This window comes from Scophthalmus maximus, chromosome 4, assembly GCF_022379125.1.
Source record: "Scophthalmus maximus strain ysfricsl-2021 chromosome 4, ASM2237912v1, whole genome shotgun sequence".
Classification (NCBI taxonomy): domain Eukaryota; kingdom Metazoa; phylum Chordata; class Actinopteri; order Pleuronectiformes; family Scophthalmidae; genus Scophthalmus; species Scophthalmus maximus.
In genome coordinates, this window is record NC_061518.1 from 4,559,716 (window position 1) to 4,576,505 (window position 16,790).

The 16,790-nt window shown below is 42.6% G+C and overlaps 1 protein-coding gene across 1 annotated transcript in view; it reads left to right on the forward strand.

Annotated features, from left to right (window-relative positions):
* Nucleotides 1-6,321, forward strand: part of ddb1 (damage-specific DNA binding protein 1) — a 36,961-nt gene extending 30,640 nt beyond the window's left edge. The window contains exons 25-27 of the mRNA XM_035627697.2: nucleotides 2,279-2,381; nucleotides 3,718-3,841; nucleotides 5,743-6,321. Coding sequence (XP_035483590.1) covers nucleotides 2,279-2,381; nucleotides 3,718-3,841; nucleotides 5,743-5,826 — 311 coding nt within the window. The 3' untranslated portion in view covers nucleotides 5,827-6,321. The remainder of the gene's footprint in view (nucleotides 1-2,278; nucleotides 2,382-3,717; nucleotides 3,842-5,742) is intronic.
* Nucleotides 6,322-16,790: the final 10,469 nt, after the last annotated feature.

Genomic DNA, 16,790 nt, shown 5'->3' on the forward strand with positions numbered 1-16,790 from the left:
GCTTGAGCATTTAGTTTTCATCCACTCTCTGACGAATCAATAACCAGTTGTCAGTCTGCACAGTCTGAGCTGCACGACACAATTCTCATTTCAAGAATTTCCAATAATCATCTGACGGCAGCACCGAGGCCTCACACCTCCATGAAAACCATTTATCCTGAAAACGAATGCTTCCATCTTCTGAAAGCGAAAGAGAGAGAGAGATCACAGCTTCACACCTCATTACTCAGATTTAAACTAGTAACTTAAAGCCTGGCACTAATGATGGCAGAGATGAAAAACAGGCCGTGCGCATCATTCGGATGAGGCAGTAAATTACGGCCATGCGCTCCCATAGCACCCACACACAGCACATTACATCACCTCCACACCCCCTCTGATTCTTTACAAAGTCTCTGAGGGAAGTTTAACAGGAAATGAGAAAAACCATCGTACAGTTCAGGTATAACTTCCCCGTAAACCAAAAATGGGCTGCAGAGTATAATGAAGAAAAATACCCCGTCACTCTTATCGTTCGATATATGAGAGGTTTCGTGGAAGAAGCTGCTCCAAATAGAAGTTGATAAACTTTCAATGAAGTTATTTTAATCCGTTTTGAAACCCAGACACAGGGGAAATAGATGAGTACATGATTTCAGAGAAAATAAAATCATTGATTCATCTTGAGCAGCAACAGTTAATCGATTAGTAATTTATTGACAACTATTTTGATAATCGATTAATTGGTTCAAGTAGTAAATATCTGTGGTGTGTGGACAAAACAAAACATCATCTTGTTTCACCATTTTATGACATTTTATGGACCAGACAACTAATCGATTAATCGAGAAAATAATCGCCAGATTAATCAATTATGAAAATAACCGTAAATTGCAGCGCTAGATTCATCTGTGACTTTTGCACCATTCAGATGGAAAGTTTGACTGATGACAGTAAAATAAAGAGGAATGGAGTCAACAAGTGAACACCATCATGTCATCGAGAGCTGAAAGAATCAACTAAAATGATACATTAGTCTGTTGATATTATAATGATGTTGATTTAATTGCCAAATTCTTTGTTTCAATCTTCTCAAATGTGTTTATCTGCTGCCGTTCTCTGTTGTTTTACCAGTTTATGACTTTGGATTAATCATCTCTAAGATTTTGACTGCTATCAAGGCAAAACAACTCAAAATGAAAACATTGGTGAAATTTGTTTCCGTACAAATGTCTAGAAACTAGGCTGGTGAGAATGTATATTAAAGGTTCAGTGTGTAAGATTTAGTGGCACCTAGTGGTGAAGTTGCAGATGGCAACCAACTGAATATCGCGTGGAAGGGGACTCGCTCCTGATGACACAACAATACAATTAAAATGTATTTAAAACTACAGGTTTAACTTCATAGTAGAGAAGCAAAACTGGAACTTTTGCTCTAACCTTGATGACACTCAATTCACATGAAGACAAACAAACAACAAGGGCATTTGTATGAACAAATCAAACAAATCACGCACCTGCATGTATACTATATCCATCCATCCATCGTCTACCGCTTTATCCATTTAAGGGTCACGGGGGGGGGCTGGAGCCAGTCCCAGCCAACTTCTCGCTGTGATGCGAAAGTGCTAACCACTACACCACCGTGCAGCCCTGTATAATATATGAGATTCAATTTGTTGTGAAAGACTGAATCCATAAATCGTGGAGATCACATTAAGCCACAGTGAAACTAACTGTTATCTGCAGCCGTAACGACGTCCAAACTGTTCCTGGGAGTTTTATTCTCCCAAAACTCCTCTGTGGCTTCATATGCAGAGAAACAATCTCTGCATTCAAAATCACTGCAAGTCTTTTGTGCTGTCAATTTCACTGCAAATTATTTCCCCGGAGCATCAGAGCAATGCTCCGGCTGCCACAGTCGTTGAGTTTCCAGCTGCGGAAGAAAAAGGCGCGCTGCTCCCTCAAGGCTCTGCGACTCCCAAGATATACAGGGAAGTCACTCGCCCAAATAAAACAATTTTTGAAAAGGCCCTGAATTATTTAAGAATTTAAAATCATGCTACTTTACTCCCAACATAGTGCCGGCACACAGGCATGACATTTGCATTAGGAGGATTGCAGTCACACTAATGATCTTTTGATTAATTTATTGTACAGGTTTTGGGAGTCTTGTGACTTTTTCCCCTCCCCGCTTATATGAGAAATAAACAGTGTTTACCTTCTGCTTCAGTGAGGTGCAAATCTTGTAGTATGACTTCAGATGACTGATTAATGTGTGTGTTCCTGTGTGTGTTAGGTCTGGTGACCTCCCTGTCCGAGGGCTGGTACAGTCTCCTGCTGGACCTGCAGAACCGCCTCAACAAGGTCATCAAGAGCGTGGGCAAGATCGAGCACAGCTTATATCCTTCTCATGAACATGCGAACGCTTCGCCATCTGTCACGGCGACGGAAACGACCCGTGCTGACCGATGTGCTTGTCTCGTAGAGGCAGTAAACGTGTTTTAATAGAAGTGTTTGGCATGAAATACGTTTCTACCTCGCAGCCATTATCGTGACCACGTGGTCGTGTTATTTGATTTGGATATAGAGCTTCAACTATTAGTCAAGGAATCGATTAGTTCCATTTTATGTAATCTACAAGTGCTTTGATGAAATTCATTAATCTTTAAGACAGATCAACAGTTTTTCCGGCATTTTTATTGTTTGTTTTTGCAATTTTTTTGGTCTCTATTAGAACCCGACGAGATGAATTTTTGGGGGCAGATATCGATATTACGGAGAACAAGATTCCCGATACTGATACATTGGCCGATATATATGTATGTATGTATGTATGTGTATATATATATACAGTTTATATATATATATATATACAGTTTATATATATATATATATATATAATTACATTTCTGGATCATAAAGGTTATATATATATATAACCTTTATGATCCAGAAATGTAATTAAGGTTTGATATTTTATTTCAACCATAAACTTTATCATAAAAAACACAACCAAATAAATAGAACTTGAATTATGAAAAAAAACTTTTATTTGACCTAAAATGTAAACATAAATGCACATTTAAAGGCTCGTATCAGTTTGCCGATAACATCGGTCGGGGTCTAAACATAACGGCCGATACCATGTCTTATATTTTTTATCATAATCATTATATAATTTTTAGTCATGACCTTTGGGTTTAGGAAATGATGAGGGTTTTTCCCCCGCTATTTTTGAGGTTAAATGGTTTATCATTGAGTCAATGAAATAGGCAGGATCAGGAGAATCAGAGAACAATTTAATAACTGTTAGTAAAGACCAGTTTATTTTTGAAAAATTATTTTTTGTGGCACTTAATTGATCGTTATTACTTGAAAACCTGAGAAATGGAGAATTGATCGGAGTGTGATTGCACTTTAAAGCCCAGATAAATTAGAGGCGTTTTGTAATAAACACGCTGTATTGAAAGGTCTTAAAATATATTTACTCTGTTTTACAATATAATCTGGTTAAAATGCACTTTAGAGGTTCGGCAGGGCCGACGCTGTATTTCCATTTACTACACCAGCTGTGTGGCGCTCCGAACACTGCTGTTCTCATTAGATGTCTTCTCCATCCCAAACTGAATATCAGACGGTTGCGCCCCGAGGTGAAATATTCGATATTGTACCTAAAGTCTGACCCTCAGGCAAAGCAACCGGCCTCGTATTGATTTTTCCTTGACTCGGCTGCACCTGGAGGTCCTTCCACACCGAACGGAAGACGGAGCAGGCCACGGGATTCATCGACGGGGATCTAATTGAAAGTTTCCTGGACCTCGGCCGGGCCAAGATGCAGGAGGTCGTCAGCACTCTACAGGTAGGAGCTGTTTTCATATCCACATAAACACTAAACAGATCACATGTGAATTAACCTTGTATTTCTTTTCCATCCTGCGTTAATGAGGAAAGAAATATGCGGACTCCGTTACTGTGAAGACACTAAAGAACGTTACTAAAAAGCTATTAAAGCCAACTGACTCAACAGCTCTAGTTACAGCCTGTGGTGAACTGTAATGGGCACAAATATGACAAATATGAGTTTAATAACGGGGAGGCATATGCTTGTTATCAGAGCACAGGTCCAACAGAAGCATCTATGGAAGAAGCAGTGCAGTGCTGCTCTCATCATTTTTATTTTTGACTTGGAGCAGAATTGGACATTGAAAGACCCTTCAGACACTTCTGACGGCAGAACAGGTGGCACCGCTTTTAGTTTATCTGCCACGAGCAGATTTGGCGAATAGACAAATGATTATATTCTGCCTTTGAGTCCGTCTTCACTCACATTGCTCGAATGCAATAAAAAAAAAAATCAAAATCCACATTTAGCTCATGAACAAAAGACCTCTGTTTCCCCGTCAAGACCAGATGATACAAACTGTCCAAAATATCTGAACAATTCGTTTGCTGAGGAGGAGGAGGAAGGTTCAGACACGAGAGACGATGATTCTCAGTTTGGGCACTTTGATACAGCGCTGGGTCGATGTTGGTTCTCAGCACTCAACTCGAGAAAGGAAATCGACACAGACGACAAAATACAGAGTTTATATGCGACCACACACGGATATCACATGATGTTTAGTGTAACGCATAACTTGTTTCTTTCCTTACATAGACAGAATGCAGGCAAAGTATTATGTTATTCATGTCCAGTGACCTTGGCCTGTACACTTAAAGGAGACACATTATGCTTTTTCAGTTTTTCCCGTTTCCTCTAGTGTGTTGTATCGTTGTTTTTTTGTGTATTTAAAAGGTCTGCAAAGTTAAAAAGAGCTCCCCTCACTGACAGAAAACACTGCTCCTTAAGCTCCTGAAACGTCTCGTCAATAGTCCGGTCGATACTTCCTTAACATCTTGACATCACAATGTTAAGGAAGTGCATAAGGCCCAGCGGCTTGTTTGATAACGCCCCCAACAAAGCCAGGGAAAGCGTGAGCAGAGGCTGACCCTCCCAACATGCGTCTGGAAGCAGGTTGACCAATCACAACAGAGTGGGTCAGAGCAGACTGGGCTTCATCGGGAGGGAGGACTCTTAAAGAGACAGGAGCTAAAACCAAGCGTTTCAGACAGAGGCTGAAAAGAGAAGCTGTAGGAATGGACAGTCTGAGGAAAGCGATGTGTTCACTGAACATTAGAGCATGTAAATCTTCTTAAGTAATAACCCAGATTAAAATTATGAACCTGAATATGGGCATAATACGTCTCCTTTAAATCGTTTTCCCTGAAGCAAAGCATTTCAAAAATAATGTACATCAAATATATGGACATGACCAAGAATGTGCACAAACTATATAATAACAGATATTCAATTTATTGTTCAGACAAGAAAAAGCAGCAGAATCACCTATTTCAGTAAATTACAGTCTAATGTTTGACATCTTTGCATAAAAAATGGCTAAGACTATTAATTGCAGATTCATTTCATGTGTGATCAGCTCTTGATTAATGTACCTATCTTAGCAGCTTCACTGAAAAGCCTTTAGATCATGTTTTAATGCAAGAAGAAGTCAAAAACTTCTAAACGATGGTTTATGTTTAAGGTTACTTCATCAGCATCACGGTGAGATACAGAAAATTGAAGGATTATGATCAACTGCAGTTATTTCACCACACGTACCAGTTTATTTGTGCGTCTAACGTCACAGATGTGATCACCGAGTGGGGCTTCGTCTCAGTCTCAGTAGTGGAGGCTCATTGTTTTGTGTCGTTCGATTTCAGATTGATGACGGCAGCGGAATGAAGCGTGAGGCCACGGTGGACGAGGTCATTAAGATTGTGGAGGAGCTGACGAGGATTCACTAACCTCCCTTCCATCCGACACCCCACCGCCGAGTGAGACAACAGCAACAGCAAGGGAGGGAATGGATTGGATTTTTTGCAGATTTGTAAATAATTATAAATAAACCGTCTGTGCACGTTCGTCCTTCAGACTTCAACGATATGTCGACTGTTTGAGAGCGTGAAGGTGCGAAACGGATGAGCGCAAAGACCAAAGTAACGATATTGGTCTGGAGTGTGTTGGAGTTTGTTTGCGTCGGTGTGATTGCGTCCGTGTGGAATAATGTGTGAATTAAAGTAGGAAAACCGCAGAGATGGAAAGATTGCAGGTCCTCTACACAGTTTAAATCTGAGATTGACACTTTTTTTCCGAGGTTATTGTTGAAGTCTGGAGTAAAAACACGCTCGTCTAAAACACGTCTGAGAAAGAAATTGAGGAAATTGATAGATTTATAGGTATTTTGTCTGTGTGATGTTTTCTTTGTTTATCCAAATAAATTTTTGCTTTAGTACTGGTAACAACCGCGTTTCACTTTGTCTGACCGGTTTGGTGTGGATCTGTGTTTCGTAATGTCAGTTGGTTTGTTTGGCATACCAATTAATCAAGACTGAAATATTTGAATAAATACTTATGGATTGCAAATAAAATCTTCAGGATCCCAAGAAGATAAATTCTGATGGATTCAGTAACTTATGTCTTACATTATCCTGTGAAAAAACTCAATATCTAATGTTTTGTGCAGATATTCTTGGTTCCCAGAAGATGAATCCTACTGACGCTGATGATCCTCTGACTTCTCTAGTGCTAATTTGACATTGACGCTATTCATGTTTATTTAAATGTCACGTCTCCAATTATCGGATGAATTACTATAACATTTTCTGGAAACATTCATGGTCCCCCGAGGATTATTTGTAATAACTTTAATCTTTCATTTTAATGCTATCATCAGCTTGTTCTATTCTTCAATCAAACTCTTGGATCATGACTAAATACCTTCAACTCTAATGAAGTCTCACTGGCCTCAAATGAACTTTGTGTTAAGTGCTAATTAGAAAATGTTAGCATGCTAATGCTAGATGGTTAACATTACAGATGTTAATTAATGTACATTTACTCGTTTTCCTGCTCTTCTGGAGTTAATATTTGTGTGTTTTTGGCTGTGGATCAGAAAACGCAAGAGACATGAAACTTTAGCAACAAAAATTGGTATTAATTAATAATGAAAAAAAATGATTCGCAGCCCTTGTGGGATGTAAATTGTTCCAGGTTGTTTCGGGGTGTGGGGTCAAATCCAACTCAGTAGCCGGAGGTGCTCTTTACAAAGAAAGCACTGAATGTAAAGCCTCTTAATTCAGTCCTGTTTACATTTAGACTGCAGATTTTACTCATTTACCAGACGCATCTATCTGCGTTAACTCAACTCAACAAGGCGCACGCCACAATCGCTGTTGTTCATCTTGTTTAAGAAAAAAAAAACCTAAACAATTTGGATCTGTTAACCACGGCCCGCGCAGCCATAATGAATCTGGCATCCAAACAGGGAGAGAAACTTGGAGTCAGTAAATCAGCGTGTGTGCAAACTTAACTACGTGGCGTTTTCGCGCGTCTCCTTTCTCCCGCAGACCTGCTGAAAAGTGCTGACTGTCGCTGTGCATTGTTTTCCTCGAGCAGCTCATTAATCGCTGCCGTGCATATTTATTTTCATCCGCGTTAAACGCCATCGAAACTGGGAGACACGGGCTCCGATAGTGATCCTCTGGACTGAGGCTTTGGATCCTACTGGTCAGTGGCTGGCAGGGGAAGTCCCTCCACCAGTTCTCCGGAGCTATTTTGGTCTCTCCTGTCTCCACCCTGAGGCAAACAAGCCCTTTGTTTCTCTCTGGCGTTTTCCTTCACGCGATTCCCCGTCCACACGGACGATTGTTTGAATCACCACCCCCTTCTTCATATTTAAATCTGTTTCATGGATTTAGATGGCGACAACAACATCTCTGCACTAAAACCAGCAAATATAATTCCACCACCAATTAGAGACTGAAGAGAGGTTAAATGGGAAAATAAATAAAACGGGGGACGAGATGTGACTGGCAGAATAAGTTCAAATGAAAATAGTTAACTTACCTTAAATATTGTAAAGTCTTCCAATTTTCATGGATGCGAGAATAAATCTGAGATATTGAAACTCAAATGGAAAATCATTGTACTGGGATTTTTCATTTTCATTAAGGATTCATGTAAACCAAACGTGGTAACTCCCTTGTGATTTTGCACCAAGGACATGCTGGGAAATCAGACGGAGAGATACAGCTGTAAAAACACATTTACAGCTGTTTGTTCTTAACATTGACACTGCAGGATGTAGAGAATGAAACACTTTTCAGTAACGTTGCTGAATAAATCAAAAAATTACAAACAGAATATCACATTTTAGTATCTGAAACCATGGTGTTCTTTTTTTTGCTCATGTTAATTTGAAGCTATATTTTCCGTTTCAACAGTAATACGTCATCGCAGAACCTTGCTATCACCTGCAACCACACAGTATATACCCATTTGAAATCCCGGTTCAAGCCAACCAGGGCCTTTCTGTGTTGAGTTTGCATGTTCTCCCCGTGTATGCGTGGGTTCTCTCCGGGTTCTCCGGCTTCCTCCCACAGTCCAGAGACATGCAGGACGGGGTTAGGTTCATTGGAGACTCTAGATTGACCGTAGGTGTGAATGTGAGAGTGAGTGGTCGTCCGTCTCTGTATGTGGCCCTGTGATAGGCTGGCGACCTGTCCAGGGTGAACCCCGCCTCTCGCCCAATGTCAGCTGGGATTGGCTCCAGCCCCCCCCCCACGACCCTTAAGTGGATTAAGCGGTAGACGATGGTTGGATGGAATTTGACATGTTAAATTTTTTTCCATTTTAGGTCCATCATAAACGCCATGTACAGCAAAGTATGTACATTTTTAGGAGTTAACATTTGAACATGAAATTTAGTACAAAGCATAGACTGACTCTTAAAAGTGGACGTAGTCACTGGGTCCTGAAAATGAAGCCAATGTGCAAGTGGTTGAACCTTGTATTCTCTCAAATGACCAGCAGAGGGCGACTGCCAGTTGCAAAAAGAAGAACTCAGTTTCTATAGAAGTCTATGAGAAAATTACTCTACTTTTCTCACTTGATTGATGATGCCAGTAAACATTGTTTCATGGTTTATGAAGTTGATTGTCAACACAGTTCATCGTCCATTTTGTAAGTTATGGTCAGTTAAGAGTCAAATAGACGTAGCTGTGGCACACGGTGTGCATCGGAGCGTGGATACAGCGTGATTGACAGCTGGTATCGTCCAATCGGGGGCTTTTAAAAAAACTGTAATACATTAAAAGAGAGACAGAGCGTAATGACATCTTAAGGCCGAGGGTTATCATTGGCTCCTGGGCTCATTGAGCCCCATCACACTAACATTTCGTACATCTAAACCTTCTTTGTGTCTGTTGATTGTTGTCGGCGCTAAATCCAGCCTTACATGTTCCCATCCACGTTCCAGCATTATATTATGACAAGCAGAGATTGTTTCACCCCCCTCCCCCCCCCCCCCCCAAAAGAAAAAGAGAGAGAGGAGAATTGAAATACTTTTCCTGAAATAACTCCTGTGAGAACATTAAAGAAATGGGCGACGTCGTCCATGTAACAGACTCCGAGGGCAGATTTTTCTTTTGCTTTCAAGGGGGAATGGAGAGTCAACCGCGCGGCCCCGCCGCAGGGGGAACTGTCCAGTTCAGCCCCAGTCGAGTGCTGATTGAACCGAGCGGCTCCACTCCACAATGTGATCACATTTTCCGATTGTTTGACGGTTGTCTGCTGAGTTTAAACGGGTGTCGGTTCAGTTTTTTTTCCCTCCGGTTGATCGTTTTCATTTTTTCTTTGCGCCTGGCTCTCAGCTACATCTCGCGCCTCCGGCGTCGGAGCCACAGGCCCCCCTACTCCTGGACGTCCCCATCGCCAAAAACTGACCAAATCTGCGATATTTGGGGTTTCAGGAGATTCAAGGGGCGGCGCGGCGGCCACAGTCTGTGTCGGACTCTGATTGAATTCCTAGGAGGCGATTTTACACAGTCTTTATCTCATTACCTCCGCTGGTTGCGGTCGGGTTCTTCTTCTTCCTTTTTTTTTATCTTTTATTTTTCAGGTGGTTTCATTGTGTATTTTGAGTGTTGATAAAAAAAATTGGTCCGCTGCTGCGTTGTTTGGAAAAGGTGACATTTAAATAGGACTGGTCGTGGTGCACGTGTCGTGCAGGAGGCCTCATTGTGCAAAACAATTTCCCAGGTAAACGGACACTTTCCAGCAGATTCGAGGGTCAAGCGTATAATGCCATCTATTTTTCGGTCTGTGTGTTGATAATAAGAAGATTATAAAACATTGTCAGCCTTATGCTGTAAACGCTTCAAGACAGTTTGTGCTTCATGTCCTCTCAGACACACGCAATATTCCTCCTTTTTTTTGTTCCCAGAATATTCAAGGAAATTAGTCGCGGGTCATTTAGATATGAAGCTCCGCCCGACTGGATTAATCTCCCCCTCTCCCCGAGATCAATGACCACTGTCCACTGCTTCGGGACATCTTCATTTTCTCATTTGATATTTGATATTTCTCATATGTCCATGCTTTTAATTTGACTATTATCACCATAATCATTCCATTTATTTATTTATTTATGATGATGATTATTCTCATACCATTATTATTGTTCTTTACCTTTGAGGATTGGGGGTGTGGGTGGGAGAGGGTGAGGGAGCTGGGTGTATTCATGGGTTTGTGTTTGTAACGTTTATGTGTTGATGTAGTTTTTGTTTCTCTTGTGTGTCGTGTTGCATGAATTCTGTATGTGTGTTTTTGGAAAATGAGATGCTGCATCTCAACCACGCGGCGCCGAAAGCTCGTTGAAATCGCGACCTCTCGCATGGTCGGCGGACTGCCGCGGCGGCCGAGCTCACCGCCGCACCGACCTCCTCGAGCGGATCCTCTGGTCGCAGCCACGTCATCGGAGTTAATGTTTTTTTGCTGGCAAATGTGTCTCTGTTCTAGTCCAGACACAAAACAGAGATGCTCTTCCAAGTCATTTCCCAGTTTTCTGAAAGTGGCTCTGAAATCCAGAGACCTGAATATCTCTGTGCTGTAAAAGACTTTCCCGAACTCTGCAGCGCGTTTCACGGTGAATAACGGCGTGTTCGCTGTGGCTTGATTTGACTTTGCACCGATCGGACTTGGCCGTCTCCCCCGCCTGTGGCCGTCCATCAACCTCTGGCCGGGTTTGTTTAAACTCCTTCCAATCAACTGACATAACAAATTTACAGTGCAATTCATAAGCTGCGGAAAATCCCCTTCCACTTGAATCAATTTGTACGTCTTCCAGGATGAGAGGCCGCTGACCGTTTTAATTGCTCCTCCGATTGCCTTCCTACAATGTCAGCTCTTGTTTGGCCTTTGGTTTTAAAATCCATTAAGTCTCTCTTTTTGTGCGATGCCAACATTGATGATACTTTCCCGATGCAGAGCTCAACGACTGCAAACTGGCAAGAAGTAAATAAGCGTTGAGCTTGAGCAAAAAACCTTAAAGTGTGAGTGGAGCGTCTATTGATTAATGATCCATGACGCCAACTTATTGCGCTATTCTAGCAGTAACAAGTGCTGGAGTCATTACACAGACCACAGCAGGTTTGTTACGATGTTTACTCTTCCCTGTATTTTAACCTTCGCTCCAATGGACCAGGTGAGTTGAAACGCCGCGAGCCCACATCTTTATCTCATAACAACATGAATTGAAAGGGATAGTTCGGCCATTTTGAAGTGGCGCTGTATGAGTTATGCGTAGTTATATGTCACCTGATGGAGAGGGTGATCAGCGATGTCATTTTACAGACTTTGGAGGAGAAGTGGAAGTAGGGACAGTCTGAGTCCCACCGTTACAGAGGGGACCACGGAAAAAGCTACTTTTTCCTCGCGCCGCTGCAGAGAATCAGCGCATCACTCTGCAAATCAGCTGTTCGAGTTGGCGCAGTGATACATGGCCGAAGTACGCTTGAAAAAAAAGTGCAAACTTAAACGGCTGTCTGGCTGCAAACTGGAGCCGATATGATATGAAAAAACATCCTTTAGCGTACAGTTGAGCGGATTTGTTTTAGGTTAAAAAAAGAGGTTTTGCGGTGGTCCCCTCTGCAACAGTGGGACTCAGACTTACGCTACTTCCACTTCTCCTCCAAACTCCGTTAAATGACATCGCTGATCACCGTCTCCATGAGGTGACATTAACTATGCATAAGTAACTCATACAACCCCACTTCAAAATCACTGAACTATCCCTTTAAGCACTGAAAACATCCAAGTTATGATCTTTTTTTTTTTTTTTTAAAAAAAGAGATCCTTGAGTTAAGGGCTGGTGGCTTTTGTTGAAACCAAATTGTTTTTTTTTGTTAAGTTCAAAACACTGTTTTTAGCAAAGAGAGCGGCATAAAGGATGGTACTCAGTGTGTCGCGGTCCAAAACTGTCCGTGACTCCTGGTGATCCCCGGGCGTTCTATCGAGCGACACCGACATGAAGTGGCTTTCACTGAAAGGATTTTGACAACGTTATTGCCCTGACACTTGGTACAATCTGTGTTCCACTTGAATTGTGATAACATTGGTGATCTTTTGACTTCATATAGGGTCATAATCAAGTCAAAATATATGCTTTATGAGCACATATGCACACTGGACTAAACTTCCCATCGCCCTGTTTGTTTTTCTATTGCTAGTTAGCGAGCTAAGAAGCTAAACTAAGTTATTATTATTAAGATTAGTCAACACATAAACAAACAAATCAATCAACCAGCAGAGAGAGTCTTTGTGAGCACGATAGCTTGCTGCATGTCAGCATTTAGCTCAAGACACATCTCTAGCACTGCTGGCATGGCTGCTACATGTTGCTATCATGGCTGCTACATCTTGCTAGCATGGCTGCTATATGTTGCTATCATGGCTTCTATATGTTGCTAGCATGGCTTATATAAATATTGCTATCATGGCTTCTACATGTTGCTAGCATGGCTGCTACATGTTGGTAGCATGGCTGCTACATGTTGCTATCATGGCTGCTACATGTTGCTAGCATGGCTGCTATATGTTGCTATCATGGCTTCTATATGTTGCTAGCATGGCTTATATAAATATTGCTATCATGGCTTCTACATGTTGCTAGCATGGCTGCTACATGTTGGTAGCATGGCTGCTACATGTTGCTATCATGGCTTCTACATGTTACTAGCATGGCTGCTACATTTTACCAGCGTGTCTGCTACATGTTGCTATCATGGCTGCTATATGTTGCTAGCATGGCTTATACATGTTGCTATCATGGCTGCTACATGTGGCTAGCATGGCTAGTTAGTTACTTAGCAGTTTGGCCATGAAACAGCTTGACAAAGAAAAAAAGATGCTTTTTATGTTGAGTCACTTCTCATATATAGGGGGACCTCGTCTACATATTGTAGCAATGGCAGAACATTTCTATCTCCCTATTTGGACTAGCAGATTAGCATCTCCACATGGCTATCAGACAGTGTTATCTCTCCAACTGAAATAAATTGCGATTCATCGCCTGATGTAGGGCACCTTGATTTTTTAATATTTCATGCAGCACGCCGCGGCATCAAAACCAATCCCATACGTCCAGGCTAACGTGATTAGAGGCGCTACATTATTAATACAATCTGCCGGAGATGATTCCAGAGCGTGTGCATTAGCGCGTGCTCGAGTGCAGTTTTTCCATCAAACGTTATCTTCACAATGAAGTGTGATTTCACGATTTTTCAAGCCGTGGTCATTTCTTTCGTGTCTAATTTTAAAGAGAGATGGCCGCTCTTATCACCAGCACACAGCCGAAGGGCCTCAGCCTCCTCTTTCAGTCGGACCGCCGTGTGTTACAAGCCGTCACCGTGTCAGCGCTCACAGACGTCTTCTTTCACCGGTGTTATTATGGACAATTGTTGGGAAATCGGGGGACGGCAGCAGAAACAATCTTTCACAAAAGCAACACTGCAATTTGACTCGTAATCCAATTCCACAATATAGTTCTGCAGGGTGTTGAAATCTAAATGCATTGTTGCAGATCATTTTGTGTGTGCAGAATGAGAGAGAGTCCCCCTTGACATTTCCACACTCAAAATCTCTCAAAGTCATAATTGAAAAAGAAAAAGCTTGCAAACGAAACCGGAGAGAATGTGGTCTCGTCCTGGAAAGACTGGAATAAAAACCAAACAAACACCCAGGACCTGATTTTCTCCGTAGCTGGATCGTAGACTTCAAACGGCAACTGGGGCAAGACCCCCCCTCAGCTGCTGCAGGACGGGAGTGGCGTTCGTAAAACGTGCCAGAAAGTGGAGGGGGCTCCTTGCCAGCGCCCGAAGCATTACCCATGCTGGTCAGACTCCATGAAATAGTCTTCTTCTGTCCTCGGCAGGAAATGCAGTGTTCATCCGGGGACAACGTGGAGTTTCACTTGTTGGAAATCTTTGGGGGCGACGGAGGGAGCAGACGGCCGGTGGAAAACACGGGAAGTCCCCGAATCTGAACTGGATTGGGGACTGGTGCAGTGGTTTCCTGATGTGGATCTCTGAGATACAGATGAGAGGACTTCAAATGCCCAGGTTTAAAGGGATAGTTCAGTGGTTGTATGAGTTATGCATATTTCAAACTTTACCGATTAAAAAAAAAAAAAAATCGGTTACCTTTTACGCTAAAGGACGTATTTTTTTCACTGCGCCGGTGCAGAGCAGCAGCGCATCACTCCGCCAATCAGCTGTTCGACTCGGCGCTACCATGGCGAGTTGGCGCAGTAACACATGGCCGAAGTACGCTTGAAAAAAAAAGGTGCAAACTTAAACGCCTGTCGTGGCGACAAACTGAAGCAGTGAAAAAAAGCGTACAATTGAACAGATATATATATAATTTTTAGGTAGCGTTTTAAAAAAGGCTAAGAAGAGGTTTTCCGGTGGTCCCCTCTGCAACAGTGGGACTTAGACTTTCAATACTTCCACTTCTCCTCCAAACTCCTTAAAGTGACATCACTGATCACCATCTCCATGAGGTGACATCAATTGTGCATAAGTAACTTATACAACCCCACTTACAAAATCACTCAACTGTCCATTTAGGGTATTAAAAAAACAACCACATGACGCTAAATGACTGCAAAGAGATGGAAGAGCAACTACGCACCCGCAACGTTTGCTTTCTTTCAGTTGACGGATGTTCAATTCAGTCCAATTGGATCTTTTAGCATCAAATCACAACATGCATTGTCTCCATGCACTTAGTAAAGTAAGTTCAAGACCATAACATTTTACAGAAAGAGCTTCCACACTTCTATTCACTTGGTGACAGTGAATAGAAGAAAAGCACTCTCCTTTAAAAAAAAAGGAAGAAGCCTCCGACAGAACCAGACTCAAGGTGTGAGGAGAGAAGTGAAGGAGAGAGGAGAAGGGGGGCAGAGAGAGAAGAGAGTTTAACACAATAAAAAATCCATTTGAGACGTTAAGAATAGTCTCGAGTTATGCTCAATGTTCCCTTGTATTTTTCAGTGACACTGGTCAAGCCTGGAACCTGTAAAGTTACTTCTTTTGAAAATATAAAACAACGATTTCTGGGCCATGCTTCCTCTTTGCCGTAGGACACAAAGAATAATCTCCTGTAAGCTTTTTGTCGTACCCCCCCCCCCCCCCCCCCCCCCCTCCTCTGGGATCTTCGGGAGTGACAAAATGCATTGAAGAATTAGGGGCGCGACTCACGCCGGAGATTGGCCTGAATTGTAGTCATTTTCTCCCAGTTTTGAAGAAGCCAATCGTCTGTGTTTGTTCTATCAGGGGGGCGGGGGAGAGGGGTTGGAGAGGTGAGGCAGCGAGCGCACACAGGTATGTTTTATTGATCAAGCACGGGACGTGACAAAGCCCGCGGACACGAGAATGAATAAGGCCCGGGTCGCGGGGCGGGGGAGTAAACAGAGACACGCTGAAGTGAGGTGACTACGAGGGGCCAACAGAGGGATGAGGAGAGACGCTGGGGGGGGGGGGGGGGGGGGGGGGGGGGGGGTTTGAGAGGGGGCTGCCACGTTCTCTCACTAATGGAGTCAACGGAGCCGCTTGTGCTCTTGTTTGAAAAGTTGCACACACACACACACACACACAGCCTTTTACATTTCGATGAGCTCGTTGCAGGTTAATAGTTTTGACATGTACTCTTGACGGTTTTTTCCAAAGCCGACCGCGGACGGATTACGGGACAATGGGCCCCCTGGGCACACAACACAGCCCCTTATCTTTTACTTTATGGGATCAGGACACCCACACTGAAAGAGACACACAATGACAAAATAATATATATATATATATATATATGTAGTTTTCTTTCAGTTTCAGGCCCACTCAGTAATCCATCCACGACTCCGACTGCCCCCGTTTTATTTCCAAAGCCTTTGTGTTTGGTAACCTCAATCTGGGCCAACGTGTGGCATTACTTCTTTTTTTTTTTCGCAACTTCACTGCTCTATAAATTATTTCCACAGTGTTTTTAAGGTCACGCCAGCCCGTCGGTAGTCAAGGCTCATTTTTTTTCGCCACCGGAATGGCTCGTTTTCCGTGTCACAGCACAGGATCACGCTCGCCGATGTGCACGCTTGTGAGGTGTGGGCCTCGCGAGCAACAGTCTTTTTGTCAAAGTTGGGTTTTCAGTCGAAGGGAAAACTAAGCGGTGTGTCCTTTTCGTGTAATGAGGTTATGGCGGGGAATTTGTTCTGGCGCCCACCGAGGGGCCCGAGGTTGAGGTTTGTCATTTTCATTTATTGTTTTCATTTGTTGTTTCGTATCGCCGGCGCCGTGAGGCCGCTGGAGACTCCAAATGTGTTCAAGGGCAGCGCAAATAAACTTGAATTATATCCTAATAAGATCGTCGGGAAAAAAAAAAA